This window comes from Coregonus clupeaformis, chromosome 33 (genome assembly GCF_020615455.1).
Source record: "Coregonus clupeaformis isolate EN_2021a chromosome 33, ASM2061545v1, whole genome shotgun sequence".
NCBI classification, from domain to species: Eukaryota; Metazoa; Chordata; class Actinopteri; order Salmoniformes; family Salmonidae; genus Coregonus; species Coregonus clupeaformis.
In genome coordinates this window covers 31,971,255-31,988,571 of record NC_059224.1, presented here as the reverse complement: position 1 = coordinate 31,988,571, position 17,317 = coordinate 31,971,255, and the positions used below count along the sequence as shown (strand labels likewise).

Sequence of the window (17,317 nt, the reverse complement as noted above, 5' to 3'; positions counted from 1 at the left end):
CAAAACTAACTGCAAATGCATCCAACAAGTTTGTAGAGTCACAAGCTTGATGTAGTTATTGCGTGCTAGGAATATGGGACCAAATACGAAACTTTTGACTACTTTATTTATACAAATCTTTAGGGGTGTCAATAATTTTGACCCCTATATTTTTTTGGGAAAAAAGTATTCCTTGTTAAACAAAATCTCTTTCTATGAGCATTTGTATAAGTATAAAATAATATAATTTCCCTTTTGTTTTTGCATACATTATAGCTCAGCATTTGAATTATTTATTTTATACAGTCATTATTGCTCATTTTTATCAAGGGTGTCAATAATTTCGGACCCCACTGTAGATGGAGGGGGGTCATTAAAGGGATACTTCAGGATTTTGGCAATGCTAGACATACCCATAGACTTCCAGTCATTGCGCTAATGCTAGTTAGCATTGGCTTACGAAACTACCTCTCACTTCCTTCGTACTGGACACAGAGACATAAAAATGGTATCCACATGTTAATCGGACTCTGGCGAAGTAGATAAAGCGCCTTTCCGAAGTATCCATTTAAGGTAGTATCTCAACCTGCTCAGGTCCAGAAGGCAGTCGGGGCACTCTGGAATTCCACCAATTGAGCTGTCTCGTGGTCCGTGTCGTTGCCATCTTTGTTTGGATTTGTGTCACTGATTCTGGTTTTCTGCTCCACATAGTGTCAATTAACGACCGTGGCAATTACCGTCAAAAGGTCACGATTTATGAACTATAAAATAGAGAAGTCTTGTGTAATCAATATTTTGTGAACGTGCTATACATCCCAATACTGTATACATTTCCTGTTTCAAAACCTACCTATCAAACCTTTCCTGTTTGTCTGTCAAAATCAGTAACAATAACAAGAAAGAAAATACGAATTGCCTAAAAGAAAAAACACATTCAAATAATGTAGCCTAACCATTGCACAGAACCCTCATTAGGAATGTGTGGAAAGAATATAAGAACAGGCCTGTCCCTGGCCTGTTCTGGGAAAAATTAGTCAATGTTTTCAACAGATTCACAGGGAAAGCGCTGGCTGGATTTGGGCCAAACGTTAGCATAGCCTCTGTGGCCAGGACAGCCAATACACCTTTAAAGATGGCACATAGGACCTGGATCCATGAGGTCTCGGCTTTCAAGCCACTAACCACCCCTGACTCTTATATACTGTATATAACCCCACATAACATTTGGACAGTTAAATAGCTAGCAATTCATTCTATTTCTGGGGGCATTTAAGCCTTGGCAGTCATTACCACATTATATATTGTCACATTTACAAGGGTTTTAGACCAATGTGGGTTTTGTATTACACTCAATGATCAAGAGTCAAAACAAGTCACAAATGTGACTTGGCGCAAAGAAGGGGGATAAGAGAGTGAGAGGAACCAAAAGAAAACAGCGTCTCTGTCACGACTTCCGCCGAGGCTGCCTCCCCTCCTTGTTCGGGCAGGCTTCGGCGTTCGTCGTCACCGGCTTACTAACCACTGCCGCCCCAATTATCATCATCACATTTGTCTTGTCTTGTCAATCACACACACCTGGTTCTAATCCCCTCATTAGTCCGTGTATAAGTGTTCCCTCTGCCCCCTTGTCCTTGTGGGTGATTGTTTGACTGTGAGAGTAGTGTTGCTCGGTGGAGCTACTCGTACCATTTTGTTGGTGGAGCTACTTGTAATATTTCCCCTGTGCCTATGTATTGTATGGAGATACCGTTACAGTGTATGGCCAGGGTAGATAGTTTCCCCTGTGCCTGTTTTGTTGGTCGTTATTCCAGCGTATTTTGTGTAACGAAGGAATAAACTCTGTATTCGGTGATTACCCTCCTGCGCCTGACTCCTTCCATCACACTCATCACAGTCTCCCTGAGTTGGGCCTGGAGAGGGCTGAGTCCCAAATGACACCCTATACAATGCACTCATTTTTAACCAGAGCCATATGGGCCCTGGTAAAAAGAAGCCCACTACATAAGAGATAGGGTGCTATTTGGGACGCAGCCGAGGACTGACTAACCAGCTGGCTTCCCTCATGCGGCTACAGTGCACTGGGTGGATAAATCCAGAGAAGGCATGCTGCTGCTGTGTGTTTGGGACCGAGAAACACTACGCCAAGCTTTTCCCTGAGACTGAACAAAGTGAAGGCAAGGCAAGTATTCCGCTCTCTCTGCTCTGCCGCCGCCACCATTTGCTCTTGTTATTCCGTGTCGTCCAGAACCTGCGGACTCTGCTGTGTCGTTGAGTAACCACGGTCTCTGTGGCTCTGGTGAAGATTAGTGTAGCTACTAATGGCATATTCTCCAACAGAATGGATAGCCACATGCAGGTCTTCTTAGGTATGTAATATAATTCCCCTGAAGAACCCATCTCATGGTTAATGTGTGCAATAAACTGAAGCATAGAGCAATTCAATTTAAAATAGCCATTGCTTTTTATATCATCATTAAGCTAGCTTCTCCCTCTATTTTCCTTTATTAACTTCTTATGAAACAAAATTCCAATTATAAAACCATCTCCCCTATCTAGCTACAGTACTAAAGATCCTTCCTCGGCATGGACACACTGTCACTGACGCTCATTTCATCCATGGAAACCAAGTGAGAGAGCCTGTCAACCCACTGCCTATGCAAACACAGCCAAAACATTGTCATGTTTGCACAGTTATTAGAATGGTGGGAGAGAATAGCTGACATCGGCTGGCTGACGGAGTGAAAAGCAGAACTACTCGGAGATCGAGCCGAGGCAGGTCCCAGAGGGAATCCACGACCATAGGATTCACAGAAATATTCTGTATCAGGTGTCTCAGTGTACTGAGGTACCCATTTTCCCTGTCCCCTAGTAAACCTGATTGCCAATGTTTCCATTGGTGTGGTTTCACATGGTGTAGTGTTAAGACATAATGTGTAGCCTAGCCAATGTGTAGCCCTTCCCAATGTGGTCTTATCTGATGAATGATCCCGAGAGTGTCGTTTTAAAGACTTTTTTTACAACATAAAGAAGATGGCTTTGTAACCGCTTCATCTTCCATTCATCACTCAATCAATTCCCTCTGACCTTCCCTCTTCTTTTCGTGGAACAAAGTAAATATTTGTGCAAATCACTGTTGTCATTGTTTTGTCTGAAGGACATTTACCACGGTTCCCTTTATTGTATTAAAACAAAAGCAATTTGCTGATAATAAACTAAGGGGAAAACGGGACTTGCTTCAAGGGAAACACTGCATTTTCAAACAATGTTTCAACCCTTGAGGAGGGTCAATCTAAACTGGACCAACAACAGGCCCACACCTGTTAGTTTAGAAATAGACCCTCAAATTAGAATGGGTGAAATGGATGCCAGAATTGCACAATAACAGGGTTGTTATTGGTGTTGCAGTGCCAATATGCTGCTCAGATTTTCTGCATGAGTCACAGACCTAAAAAGCCTTTGGACAACCAGTGAGAAGTACGGCAGACCTCAGGCCACACCATAGCAGTAATAGCCAACTTATGAGAAGTACGCTTATCACCAAACAACGAGGTCTATTGACCACTGACTGAGTTTGAGAGAGAACAGAGAATGACACATCTAAAGATATGTTTAATACAATGCTACTGCTGTATCTAGTAACAGTTGACAGAGAAAACGTGATTGAGAAACCCCATCAACCACATAGACATGGATAAACCCACTGACTGACCTGAGTGAAAGCAAGCATGATTCTTTCTATAGGAAGGCTCACAACACTCGGAGGCCTTTATTTAGTACAGGCCTCCACAGGTCAGTTAACTTCCTGAGGACTTACCCAGTATTATCTAAACATGGTCTCCTGTGTCACATGGGTTTAAGGGGTGAGAGAGGTTCAACTTTAATCCTCCCTGACTGGTCTAGGATACATTACGCAACCAGCTGCTTTATGCTCTGTTTCAACAACCAGCTCAGTGGCAGTGCACAGTGCAGTGGTTACATGTGGATCCTTTGATGCAGATGAGTTACAAGACCTTGCTTAATTCAATACAATTAATAGGCCTACACATCAACATACACTGAGTGTACAAAACATGAGCTCTTTCCATGACATAGACTGACCAGGTGAAGCTATGATCCCCTATTGATGTAACCTGTTAAATCTACTTCAATCAGTGTAGATGAAGGGGGAGGAGACAGGTTAAAGAAGGATTTATAAGCCTTGAGACAATTGAGACATGGATTGTGTATGTGTGCCATTCAGAGGGTGAATGGGAAAAACATAAGACTTAAGTGCCTTTGAACGGGGTATGGTAGCAGATGCCAGGCACTCTGGTTTGAGAGTGTCAAGAACTGCAACGCTGCTGGGTTTTTCACGCTCAACTGTTTCCCGTGTGTATCAAGAATGGTCCACCACCCAAAGGACATCCAGCCATCTTGACACAACTGTGGGAAGCATTGGAGTCAACATGGGCCAGCATCCCTGTGGAACGCTTTCGACACCTTGTAGAGTCCATGCCCCGAAGAATTTAGGCTGTTCTGAGGGGAAAAGGGGGGTGCAACTCCATATTAGGAAGGTGTTCCTAATGTTTTGTACACTCAGTATATATGCTATTACATGTCATCTGGTTTCATGAGGAAACATTACCCATTACATTATGCAAAAGCCTGAATAAATGAATCCCAATGACTGCTCAATTTCAAAGGTACTGTACATTCGGTTCTGAAAATGTATTACTCGTAATGATTTTTCCACAACTTCTGAAGGGACATACGAACATGGAAAAAGCAAAAAAGATCCTCAAGCCATTTGAATGCACAAAACCAATAACACATGGCAGCAAAACCTCCCTCAGTCAGTTGTGAGTGTGGCATGCCAAACGTTAAACTCTAGCACAGTTTGCACAACAGAATGGGGGGGTTGGGGTGGTGGTGACACAAAGAGCACATTGTTCTGTTTAAACTAAGTTGGTCTGAGAGACTGAGCAAAATCCATTTCTGGTGGCTCTTAACTTCAGCAGGCACCCCTCGTGTTATGATGTGATGATGGGAGCCTGCTGTTGTACTGCTCATCTAATAATAATAATAATAATAATAATAATAATAATAATAATAATAATTTGCTTTAATCACAACAACAAAAAAGTGCATTAACATTTTATAACTGATTAACTCTCACTGCCCTAATTTGAACATAGTGCATTTTTAAATACAAATAAACGCTCCCATGCATTTGAACCCAGGTCTGTTTGGTATTTGAAATAATGTATTTGGAATACTTTCAAATAGGCCTACTTCCAAGAGAAGCAGTTGATTCGGGCCACATTATTTGAAAAAACTTGACTACAAAGAAAGAAAGTATTTAATGAAAATACGTTTTTAAATAACAAATAATCAAAAATGCATGTATTTGAACCCAGGTCTGCAGCTTTCCTCCATTCCCCTGTGGCTGATGGTGTCCACAGGGTCTGGGTCAATCCCATAGCAATGCCAAAAATAAAAGGTAAGAGATTGAAATTCATGAATTGAACTAACTATGGGCAATTTTCCAGGGACGTGTTTGCATTTCAACAGCATTACAAGTTATAGTAGTCATGAGGGGAAGCCAGCCAGTGATGACACAGGGCTGACTAATCCATCAGTTTAGTACAATGAATAAGCATCAGAGATCACATGAAGGAAAAATTGCCCGCTGTGCAATCTGACAATTCAGTCTCCTGTAGCACAAACTAGAGGATGGCGCCAGGAGAGAGAGCAGCAGAGCAGTAGTAGAGTGAGAGCAGTAACCTGCCACCGGCTAACAGTGTGCGCTACACACGGTCATAGCCCAGAATGATAGGATCCACTGTGGAGAGAAACCGGGAGAGGTGTGCTGTGCAAACAGAACAGGCTAGACACACTAGCTAGACACCCGATACTGGGTCAGATCACCAACACAACACACCAATATTTATTTTCATTCAGAACTATTTGGTAACATTCCTTGCCAGGATTTCCATCTGATGGTTCGAAAAACAAAGCAATCCTGCCATAGTAGAATTTGACCTGAGACTTTTTTTTTTATGAAAGCATCATGTTCTGTTACATCATAATTACCATAGAGATCCTATTAAATTACTTATTTAATTACTATTCTAATTCCTAATTCTATGATCATTACCCTGTATAGCTACTTCTGAAAGCAGAGTGGGTGAACCATAGAATTAGTAATTAGAATACTAGAATGGACATGAACCTTCTTATGATGAAAGGTCAGCCATTTTGTTCAGGGAGTTGGTCAACCATGGTTTGCCAGTGCTGTGATAAGATTATGTGTAAAATAATGAATTTGAAGAATGTACCTGCACTGTATGTTTGTTAGCAAGCCAGACAGCTTTAGAAATGATTCCATTAATTTCTCAAATGAATTGCCAATATGCCAACATTCCATTCATATCACATGCCTTACTCTTATGTTCCTGCATAAGTAAAATCCGGATTAAGCCTCTACTGCCATTCATTCCAATTAGACTGGTTTAGATTTCTTCCTGACCAATATGGCTGCCATTTTCACCCCATTCTGAAACGTTGAGGGTTTATGATCTAGCCGCTATAGTAATTAAACAGGATCTCTATGGGTTGAAAACTATGTGGGGCTAAAGTGTTGAGGGTCACCTGGAGAGGATACTATAGGTGTCCCCACTCCTGGAATGGGAATGAAAATAAACACACACACACAACAACCCATAACCACCCATAAACATACACACACACACACAGAGTCAACGCAGCTGCTCTAGTATATACTATTTATTAAACTGCGCGACCAACAAACTACACTACCCACTGGGCACACACTGGTTGAATCAACGTTGTTTCCACTTCATTTCAATGAAATTACATTGAACCAACGTGGAATTGATGTTGAATTGACCTCTGTGCCCAGTGGGTACCCACTATATTTGTAAATACAGCACATTCATTATCTATCATCTTATTGTGTACATATCAGGCTAATACTATGCATACTACCTCTTCTATTACAAAAATTGTATATTTGATTTTACTCTTATTATTGATATTGATTATTGTACTGCAATGTTGAGGGAACTAGCACACAAGCATTTCGCTGCACCTTTTATACCTGCTGTAAACTGTGTACGGGTCGAATAAATGTTGATTTGAATTAAGACTCCTTATTTACTATACTGTACCTCCAGGAGCTGTGCAAATTTGTAGATAGCTTTGAAATTCACTATTCCGTTGACAGTCTATCGACCGCTAACGTGTGCAAGTCACCACAACAAGTAGTGTAACCACCATACAACATTCTGATATTGTGTGGATCATATAGCACATACCTAGAGAGGTTGGTATGTGGAACTTACATAACATTACATTACCCAGTCAGCTCCCCTAGTCTCATACGAACCATCCTGATCTCACGAGCTTACATTCTATTTCACTACACAGATACATCAAATCCATGTATACGTGTAGCGAAACAGAATGTAGGGAAAGGGGGATACCTCGTCAGTTGTACAACTGAATGCATTCAACTGAAATGTGTCTTCCGCATTTAACTAAATCCCTCTGAATCAAAGAGGTGCGGTGGGCTGCCTTAATCGACAAGCTCGTGAAATCAAGATGGTGAAATCAAGATGGTTGGTACGAGGCTACAGCTCCCCTGTCACAAGGACCACATTCTGATTATCTGCTGTTCCTCACAGAGATCTAGACGATATGGCTTCAACTGACACACACCACCCAGCACAAATAGCCTAATCACACTCACCTATTCTGTGTTGTGTTAGCGATAATCCCTATGAACACAACACTTAAAGAGTATTAGCCTTGCTGTTTTCAGATAAGGCTACACAAGCGCTGACACTAAACCAGTGTAGTATGTGTTCTTGAACTGCTTCTGCTTAGCACTGAGTTAGGAATAACCTGCAGAGTAAGTGACAAATGCAAAGTGACTGCTGAGTGTAAGCAAAGAGGAGCAGGGTGTGTACATGTATCTCTTTGCACCAAAGGCAAATATTGTATTGTTTATAACACATTGGAGGCCTGAACACTATACAGTAGATGTGTGGGTGCCATAAAATGTGCAGACCTTTATTGTTCTCCTACAGTGTGTATCTTGCCAAGCACTTGAGTACTGGCATATATCATGTTTACATGGTGATGTATCTATTCTTTATGCCATTAGGAACATTGTGCAACTCTGGGGCTATTACAATCCTAGAAGCACATCAGTACAGGAATACACTCTACAGTCAAAGTAGAACAGTTCTTAGGTTTCTACTCCTTAATATAGCACCAGCTAAGGGTTAAAGTCAAGAAAATGGCATGGTGCAGCAACTACACATAAGATCTTATTGTAGGAGAAAGCACAGGAGAAAGGAAAATAATATAGTAGGAGAAAGGGCAAAACGGCACCTTTAAGCAATATCTTAACTTACAGCAATTTCCCTGCAAGCAGACATCGATATTCCAGTGCCTTCAATTTGCTTCAGCGCATACTCTTTCTCATCTTTCCTGCAGAGAAACAGACAAAAGGAAGAAAAAAAAACAGGACATCACAAACCAGCTTTAATTCTTTGGCAATGTAACACAGGGACAAATCCCTTGTTCTTGAGCATAGATAGATTAATACAATACCATATCAGGTATTGAAGGTTGTGTGTTTATGAGAGTCAGAAAGGACAGGGGATATGAAAATTATGGAGATGGACTGCTCGATGTGTTCTTATGGAATCCCTGCCAATAGCAATATCCTCTGGCTGAAGACAGCTATTCATTTGCCACAGGTGTGCTCTGTTGTTGTTGAGTGCAGCCTCTCATTACCATCTATCTGCATTTCACCCTCTAATGCAAACACACGCTCTGGCTTCAACCATTGCCTACATACCGAGCTCATAGCACACACAGTGCAGAATCAGAATGATCAAAGATAAATAGGATTTTATTTAATAAATGCAGTGTCAGGAAAAATCAGAGGGATTTTATCTTGACATTGTATTCTGAGGGTATTCCTGTGCCCTTGTAAAAACCTGCTGGTGGTGGGAAAAATGCATTGAAGAGATGTGCCTGCCAATGAAGAAAACACACCTATCTATATAAGGTCCCACAGTTGACAGTGCATGTCAGAGCATAAACCAAGCCATGAGGTCGAAGGAATTGTCCGTAGAGCGCCGAGACAGGATTGTGTTGAGGCACAGATCTGGGGAAGGGTACCAAAACATTTCTGCAGCATTGAAGTTCCCCAAGAACACAGTGGCCTCCATCATTCTTAAATGGAAGAAGTTTGGAACCACCAAGACTCTTCCTAGAGCTGGCTGCCCGGCCAAACTGAGCAATCGGGGGAGAAGGGCTTTGGTCAGGGAGATGACCAAGAACCTGATGGTCACTCTGACAGAGCTCCAGAGTTCCTCTGTTTAGATGGAAGAACCTTCCAGAAGGACAACCATCTCTGCAGAACTCCACCAATCAGGCCTTCATGGTAGAGTGGCCAGACGGAAGGCACTCCTCAGTAAAAGGCAGCCCGCTTGAAGTTTGCCAAAAGGCACCTAAAAGACTCTCAGACCATGAGAAACAAGATTGAACTCTTTGGCCTGAATGCCAAGAGTCATGTCTGGAGGAAACCTGGCACCATCCCTACGGTGAAGCATGGTGGTGGCAGCATCATGATGTGGGGATGTTTTTCAGCGGCAGGGACTGGGAGACTAGTCAGGATCGAGGGAAAGATGAACTGTTTTTCAAGCGAAGGTCTTTTAAGGGAGTATGCGAGCACACTCATTTGGTTAGCTAGTCGCCAGCCGAACTGAAGCATGCTGACGCCTTAAGGCTGTCGCACACAGTCCACAGGCTGCCTTTTGTGCCTCACAAAAAGCCTGCATGGCCACTACACTCATCTGGCCATAATCCTGACTCACATTCCTAAATTCACATACATGTGGATAGAGACACTCCCTCTTCTGTTTACAGAGAGAAAGCACACCTCATCAAAGTGCTACTTCTGCAATTTATTGCTAACTGCTGACTGTTGGAAGACCTTACTGAAAAACCAACAGAAGACTAAAAAGTCTCAATATGTTCCACTGACAATTACCAAGTTTTATAAGACAAAAACGAAATAAATATACTAGGCCAAACTTTGCATGAAAAGTGTTTCATATTTCTGACCAGCAAGGATGGATCAAGAAAATGTGCCTTTATTACAATACATGAGGTGCCATCACAAAATACATTGACTGGTTGCTGGCCATTAGTTTTCTTAAACATGTGGTTCAAATACTCTGTATTAAGGGCAAGCATTAGCAACTAAAAGGCTAGGCCATAGACTGTAAAAATATGGACGAAGCCATCGATGACATCACCCCATTGTTTCCTATGAGAATGAACAGTGGTGCATTTGATGATCAGGAGGTGTCATTTCAGCAAGTAGGAAGTGAGGTTGCAGGCTAGCTCAGTGCTGCCCCCTGTCATGGAGTATCTCAAATTGAAGGCCGACCGAGGTACTGCAGGCTGCCATTAGCAACTAAATTATCCTTATAACTTTGTCTGTGTGTGATTTTAAAGTCATCGGTTCAAGGACAAACATCTGGTGAAATAGAAGCAATTATTGGAACCAAAATTGTGTTCCAAAATTATTATTTTTTATCCACGAATATTTTTATTTATTTATTTTTTTTTTTTTTTTTATTTCACCTTTATTTAACCAGGTAAACCAGTTGAGAACAAGTTCTCATTTACAACTGCGACCTGGCCAAGATAAAGCATAGCAGTGCGATAAAAACAACAACACAGAGTTACATATGGGGTAAAACAAAACAAAAATCAAAAAAATACAACAGAAATACAATTAATATACAGTGTGCAAATTTAGCAAGTTATGGAGGTAAGGCAATAAAATAGGCTATAGTGCAAAATAATTACAATTTAGTATTAACACTGGAATGATGTGCAAGAGATGATGTGCAAATAGAGATACTGGGGTACAGATGAGCAAAATAAATAACAATATAGGGATGAGGTAGTTGGGCGGGCTAATTTCAGATGGGCTGTGTACAGGTGCAGTGATCGGTAAGGTGCTCTGACAACTGATGCCTAAAGTTAGTGAGGGAGATAAGCGTCTCCAGCTTCAGAGATTTTTGCAGTTTGTTCCAGTCATTGGCAGCAGAGAACTGGAAGGAATTGCGCCAAAGGAGGTGTTGGCTTTGGGGATGACCAGTGAGATATACCCGCTGGAGCGCAGACTACGGGTGGGTGTTGCTATGGTGACCAATGAGCTAAGATAAGGCGGGGATTTGCCTAGCAGTGATTTATAGATGGCCTGGAGCCAGTGGGTTTGGCGACGAATATGTAGTGAGGACCAGCCAACAAGAGCGTACAGGTCACAGTGGTGGGTATTATATGGGGCTTTGGAGACAAAACGGATGGCACTGTGATAGACAACATCCAATTTGCTGAGTAGAGTGTTGGAGGCTATTTTGTAAATGACATCGCCGAAGTCAAGGATCGGTAGGATAGTCAGTTTTACAAGGGCATGTTTGGCAGCATGAGTGAAGGAGGCTTTGTTGCGAAATAGGAAACCGATTCTAGATTTAACTTTGGATTGGAGATTCTTAATGTGAGTCTGGAAGGAGAGTTTACAGTCTAACCAGACACCTAGATATTTGTAGTTGTCCACGTACTCTAGGTCAGACCCGTCTAGAGTAGTGATTCTAGTCGGGTGGGCGGGTGCAAGCAGCGTTCGGTTGAAGAGCATGCATTTTGTTTTACTAGTGTTTAAGAGCAGTTGGAGGCTACTGAAGGAGTGTTGTATGGAATTGAAGCTCGTTTGGAGGTTTGTTAACACAGTGTCCAATGAAGGGCCAGATGTATACAAAATGGTGTCGTCTGCGTAGAGGTGGATCTGAGAGTCACCAGCAGCAAGAGCGACGTCATTGATATACACAGAGAAAAGAGTTGGCCCAAGAATTGAACCCTGTGGCACCCCCATAGAGACTGCCATAGGTCCAGACAACAGGCCCTCCGATTTGACACATTGAACTCTATCTGAGAAGTAGTTGGTGAACCAGGCGAGGCAGTCATTAGAGAAACCAAGGCTATTTAGTCTGCCAATAAGAATGCGGTGGTTGACAGAGTCGAAAGCCTTGGCCAGGTCAATGAAAACGGCTGCACAGTACTGTCTATTATCGATCGCGGTTATAATATCATTTAGGACCTTGAGCGTGGCTGAAGTGCACCCATGACCAGCTCGGAAACCGGATTGCATAGCAGAGAAGGTACGGTGGGATTCGAAATGGTTGGTGATCTGTTTGTTGACTTGGCTTTCAAAAACTTTTGAAAGGCAGGGCAGGATGGATATGGGTCTGTAACAGTTTGGATCTAGAGTGTCACCCCCTTTGAAGAGGGGGATGACCGCGGCAGCTTTCCAATCTCTGGGGATCTCAGACGTTACGAAAGAGAGGTTGAACAGGCTAGTAATAGGGGTTGCGACAATTTCGGCGGCTAGTTTTAGAAAGAAAGGGTCCAGATTGTCTAGTCCAGATGATTTGTAGGGGTCCAGATTTTGCAGCTCTTTTAGAACATCAGCTGTCTGGATTTGTGTGAAGGAGAAGCGGGGGGCATGGGCAAGTTGCAGCGGAGGGTGCAGAGCTGGTGGCCGGGGTAGTGGTAGCCAGGTGGAAAGCATGGCCAGCCGTAGCAAAATGCTTGTTGAAATTCTCGATTATTGTAGATTTATCGGTGGTGATAGTGTTTCCTAGCCTCAGTGCAGTGGGCAGCTGGGAGGAAGTGCTCTTATTTTCCATGGACTTTACAGTGTCCCAAAACTTTTTGGAGTTAGTGCTACAGGATGCAAATTTCTGTTTGAAAAAGTTAGCCTTTGCTTTCCTAACTGCTTGTGTATATTGGTTCCTAACTTCCCTGAAAAGTTGCATATCACGGGGGCTATTTGATGCTAATGCAGTACGCCACAGGATGTTTTTGTGCTGGTCAAGGGCAGTCAAGTCTGAGGAGAACCAGGGGCTGTATCTGTTCTTAGTTCTGTATTTTTTGAATGGGGCATGTCTATTTAAGATTGAGAGGAAATTACTTTTAAAGAACAACCAGGCATCCTCTACTGACGGAATGAGATCTATATCCATCCAGGATACCTGGGCCAGGTCAATTAGGAAGGCCTGCTCGCTGAAGTGTTTTTGGGAGCGTTTGACAGTGATGAGGGGTGGTCGTTTGACCGCGGACCCGTTACGGACGCAGGCAATAAGGCAGTGATCGCTGAGATCCTGGTTGAAGACAGCGGAGGTGTATTTAGAGGGTAAGTTAGTCAGGATGATATCTATGAGGGTACCCATGTTTACGGATTTAGGGTTGTACCTGGTAGGTTCGTTGATAATTTGCGTGAGGTTGAGGGCATCTAGCTTGGATTGTAGGATGGCTGGGGTATTAAGCATATCCCAATTTAGGTCACCAAGCAGTACGAACTCTGAGGATAGATGGGGGGCAATCAGTTCACATATGGTGTCCAGGGCACAGCTGGGGGCTGAGGGGGGTCTGTAGCAAGCGGCAACAGTGAGAGATTTATTTCTGGAAAGGTGGATTTTAGAACTAAAAGCTCAAACTGTTTGGGCACAGACCTGGATAGTATGATGGAGCTCTGCAGGCTATCTCTACAGTAGATTGCAACTCCACCCCCTTTGGCAGTTCTATCTAGACGGAAAATGTTATAGTTGGGGATGGAAATTTCAGAATTTTTGGTGGCCTTCCTAAGCCAGGATTCAGACACTGCTAGAACATCAGGGTTGGCGGAGTGTGCTAACGCAGTGAATAACTCAAACTTAGGAAGGAGGCTTCTGATATTTATGTGCAGAAAACCAAGACTTTTACGGTTACAGAAGTCAATAAATGATAGCTCCTGGGGAGTAGGAGTGATACTGGGGGCTGCAGGGCCTGGGTTAGCCTCTACATCACCAGAGGAACAGAGGAGGAGTAGAATAAGGATACGACTAAAGGCTTTAAGAACTGGTCTTCTAGTGCGTTGGGTACATAGAATAAAGGGGGCAGTTCTCCGGGCGTTGTAGAAAAGATTCAGGGCATTATGTACAGAAAAGGATATGGAAGGATATGAGTACAGTTCAGGTAATCCTAAGTGTTGGGTAACAATGAAAGAGATAGCATCATTGGAGGCATCGATTGAGCCGGTCTCGGCGTGTATGGGGGAACAAAGGAACTATATGAGACAGTTTGAGAGGGACTAGGGGTTCTACATTGAAATTGTATAATAAGAACTAACCCAAACAGCAATAGGCAAGGCATAATTGACATAGGAGAGAGGCATAAAGCAGTCACGTGTTATTAGAGAGAGCTAAGACACAACTGGAAATAGCGATAACGTTTGGGCTAAGACTAAACAGAAAAAACAGGACAGAGTACCGTGTAAAGGAACAGTCCAGCAGGCATCAGCTGTGCAGCTGAGTGATCATAAGGTCCAGTGAACAGCAATATGTGAGTCCGAGAGCAGTTCAAATTGGTGCTTCAGCACAGCTAGCAGGGAGCTAGCAGGCTAGCTCAAGGCTAACTGGTGCTTGCTATATGGCAATGGTATCAGCCAGCAACAGGTTGCAGCTAGCTAGCTGGTTGTGATGATCCGGCGCTAGGGTCCAGTGATTCCGGCAGAAAGTCCAATAAGCTATGGGTCGATAGCACGCTGGGTCGATAGCACGCTGTGCAGACTGGCCGACGAATTGTCCAGGCTAGCTAGAGCTGGCTGGTGGATAGTGTAGGCCACGGACAGTGGTGGAGACGCTAACGGTAACTAATAGCAGGTAGCCAATTCAGATTGCGGCTACACACGTTTCAGCTTACGGTTCTTGATGAAAGTTATAAAGAAATAATAGAATCCTTTCCACGTTGGGTGAGGCGGGTTGCAGGAGAGTATATTTAGTTAAAGAGTGAAAGTAAAAAATTTAGAAATATAGACAAAAAAAACAAGAAACGGGATATTTACACAGGACGAAAAATAAAAGCGACCGTACTGCTACGCCATCTTGGACATGAATGACATGAATATTGACCACGAAGATAGCCATTTCCCTATTCATTATAATGGGGGATCCTGTTTTCTGGAAACAATGCCTGCAGTACCGCGGTCGGCCTTCAACCTGATATTCTCAATGCGAGGGGGCAGTCGTTCTCCCCTGAGCTAGGCCTAATAGTTTGGCTAACACCTAACTTTAAGTCCTTCTGACATTAGTGTGTCACAGCTCTCCATCGCCGTGAGTCACGTAAATTGCGTCAGCCAGGCCTCCTGCACCACCCCTGAAAGCATGCATCACTGAACAATCAGCAACAACAATGACACTATGTCTCAGTTTCTCTAAATATTGGCTAGGTCAACGATAAGGATTGTAGGGCCTAGTTGAGCAGTAGGCTATCTTCATGTTGACAGAGACACTATCCAGAATATTGATTAACTAAATAGAGAAGTCCCTTTATCTATTAATATTAGTAAGCCTACAATTGTGTAGGCCTACAAATTACATAAATGAATGCGCAAATTGTCAAAAAATATCAGGTGTTTTGTCAGGCTACTCGAACGACAGGTGACGCTACCTGCAAGAAAAAGCAGGCGGGGGTTTTCGCAGTAAATGAGAGGAACGCAACACTAGCATGCGCCCTGAGCAACAGAATTAGATTACAGTGCATTTCCACATAACATGATAATTCGGATAGCCACGCTAACTTCGCCCTCATGTGGGTGCTAGCAAGCAGGCTAGGTAGTGCTAGGTATCAACAGCCAATCCAGTAGGGGCTGGAAGCAAAAATTAGCTTCAATTGGTCAATAGCGTTTGCTATATCGCAGATTATTTGCATAAAGTTCAGCTTTCCAATTTTGGTCCTGCCCTGTTTACGCTCCCTCGCCCACATTCCGTGAAAATACGACTTTCGTGCCAAAAGGCCCAATGCCAAATCACCAGTTGGCGGTAAATGGAGAAAAAAAACCTCCCTCAACTGTGCATTGCCATTGAAATTGTCAACTTGTTTATTACAGATAGGATATATTCTGCTACTATGGCCAAAAGATCCATATTACACTGACTTCCCTAAACGAGGGATCGTTTTATAATCATTAGCCTATAATAGGCTATTAAGCCTATTAGCCCAATCAGATAGGCATTTAGGACATAGGAACTCATCTGCACTGATCAATCAATACTGGAGGTGATATACTGTATTACCTCCAGTATTGATTGATCAGTGCAGATGAGTTCCTATGTCTTATATACCTATCTGATTGGGCTAATAGGCTTAATGGCCCATTATAGGCTAATGATAGTGTGATATAGTGATCTACCCCCCCCCTCAAAACCGAAATAGCATAGAGTACATTTCCACTTTCCCTCCAATCTGGGGAGAAGTCTATGTCCAGGCATATCATGAGATTGGTGCACAAATGAGAATCAAACACAGCAAAATCACTTGCTTGTGCAGGAAAATACTTTAAAATATATTTTAAATGATCCCACAGAAATGTTGGTGACTTTGCAAAGTAAGTGGTCAATTAGGAACAGGAACTGCACAAATGACAAAAATAGTCATTGTTTGAAGTTTGATATGAGTCTTTTATCCATATTAGAAAACCGTAATAATAAATTATTAGCCAAACATGTATATTCTATTCATTGCTGTGCCACTTTTTTTTATTTGCATTCAAGCACCAAAAGGAGTTAAGCATTGCATCGAGTTCGACTGTTTGAGTACTCTTGAGAGATCTTGGCAATAATATGATATTATTATTTTAAGCAGCAATGACTTAGCCAAGTTGACCAAGATCAAAGCCTACACGTTTCTACTAGCGATATTAGGCTTATATAAATAACTAATGTTGAAAGTAGTGTGTCAAATAATAAACATCATCGCTGTGTTGTTTTGGGGGAGGACCGTTGCGAGTGAGTGAGTGCGTACATGAAAACAAAAACACAGACACTGGCAGCGCTCAGGGTGGTTCAAATGTAGTCTGTCCATTTTACATTTTAGCATTCTGCAATCAGTTTGAGTAAACAATACCGTTTTCAGAATCTTACCCGTCTTTGCGCTTAGCTTTATAAACGTGCCCGTAGGTGCCTCGACCCACTTTGCAACCTTCATATTCGAACAGATCTTCTACCTTTTCTCGTTCGGCCGCGAGCTTTGTTTTGAAGTCGTAATCCATTTTAAACCATAAATATTTGTTAAATTACAATAAAATAAAATATTAATTATTACATCCATTAATTAAATAATCTGGTCGTTTTATTCCCCCACCATTTCCTTGTTTGGGATTTTGGTCTGCTCCGTTTAATGTTCACTGGCTCGTTGACGTTTCTAATTGGCA

At 42.5% G+C, this 17,317-nt stretch overlaps 1 protein-coding gene across 5 annotated transcripts in view; it reads right to left on the bottom strand.

The window, feature by feature from the left end:
* Positions 1-17,279, bottom strand: part of LOC121548997 (cyclin-dependent kinase 19) — a 62,033-nt gene extending 44,754 nt beyond the window's left edge. For all 5 annotated transcript variants that reach the window (XR_006657736.1, XR_005996721.2, XR_005996720.2 and 2 more), the window contains exons 1-2: positions 17,028-17,279; positions 8,400-8,475 (exon numbers count right to left, since the gene is read on the bottom strand). Coding sequence is in view for 1 of the 5 variants with exons in the window: in XM_041860757.2 (XP_041716691.1) it covers positions 8,400-8,475; positions 17,028-17,155 (204 nt within the window). In the remaining 4 variants the exon portion in view is untranslated. The remainder of the gene's footprint in view (positions 1-8,399; positions 8,476-17,027) is intronic.
* Positions 17,280-17,317: the final 38 nt, after the last annotated feature.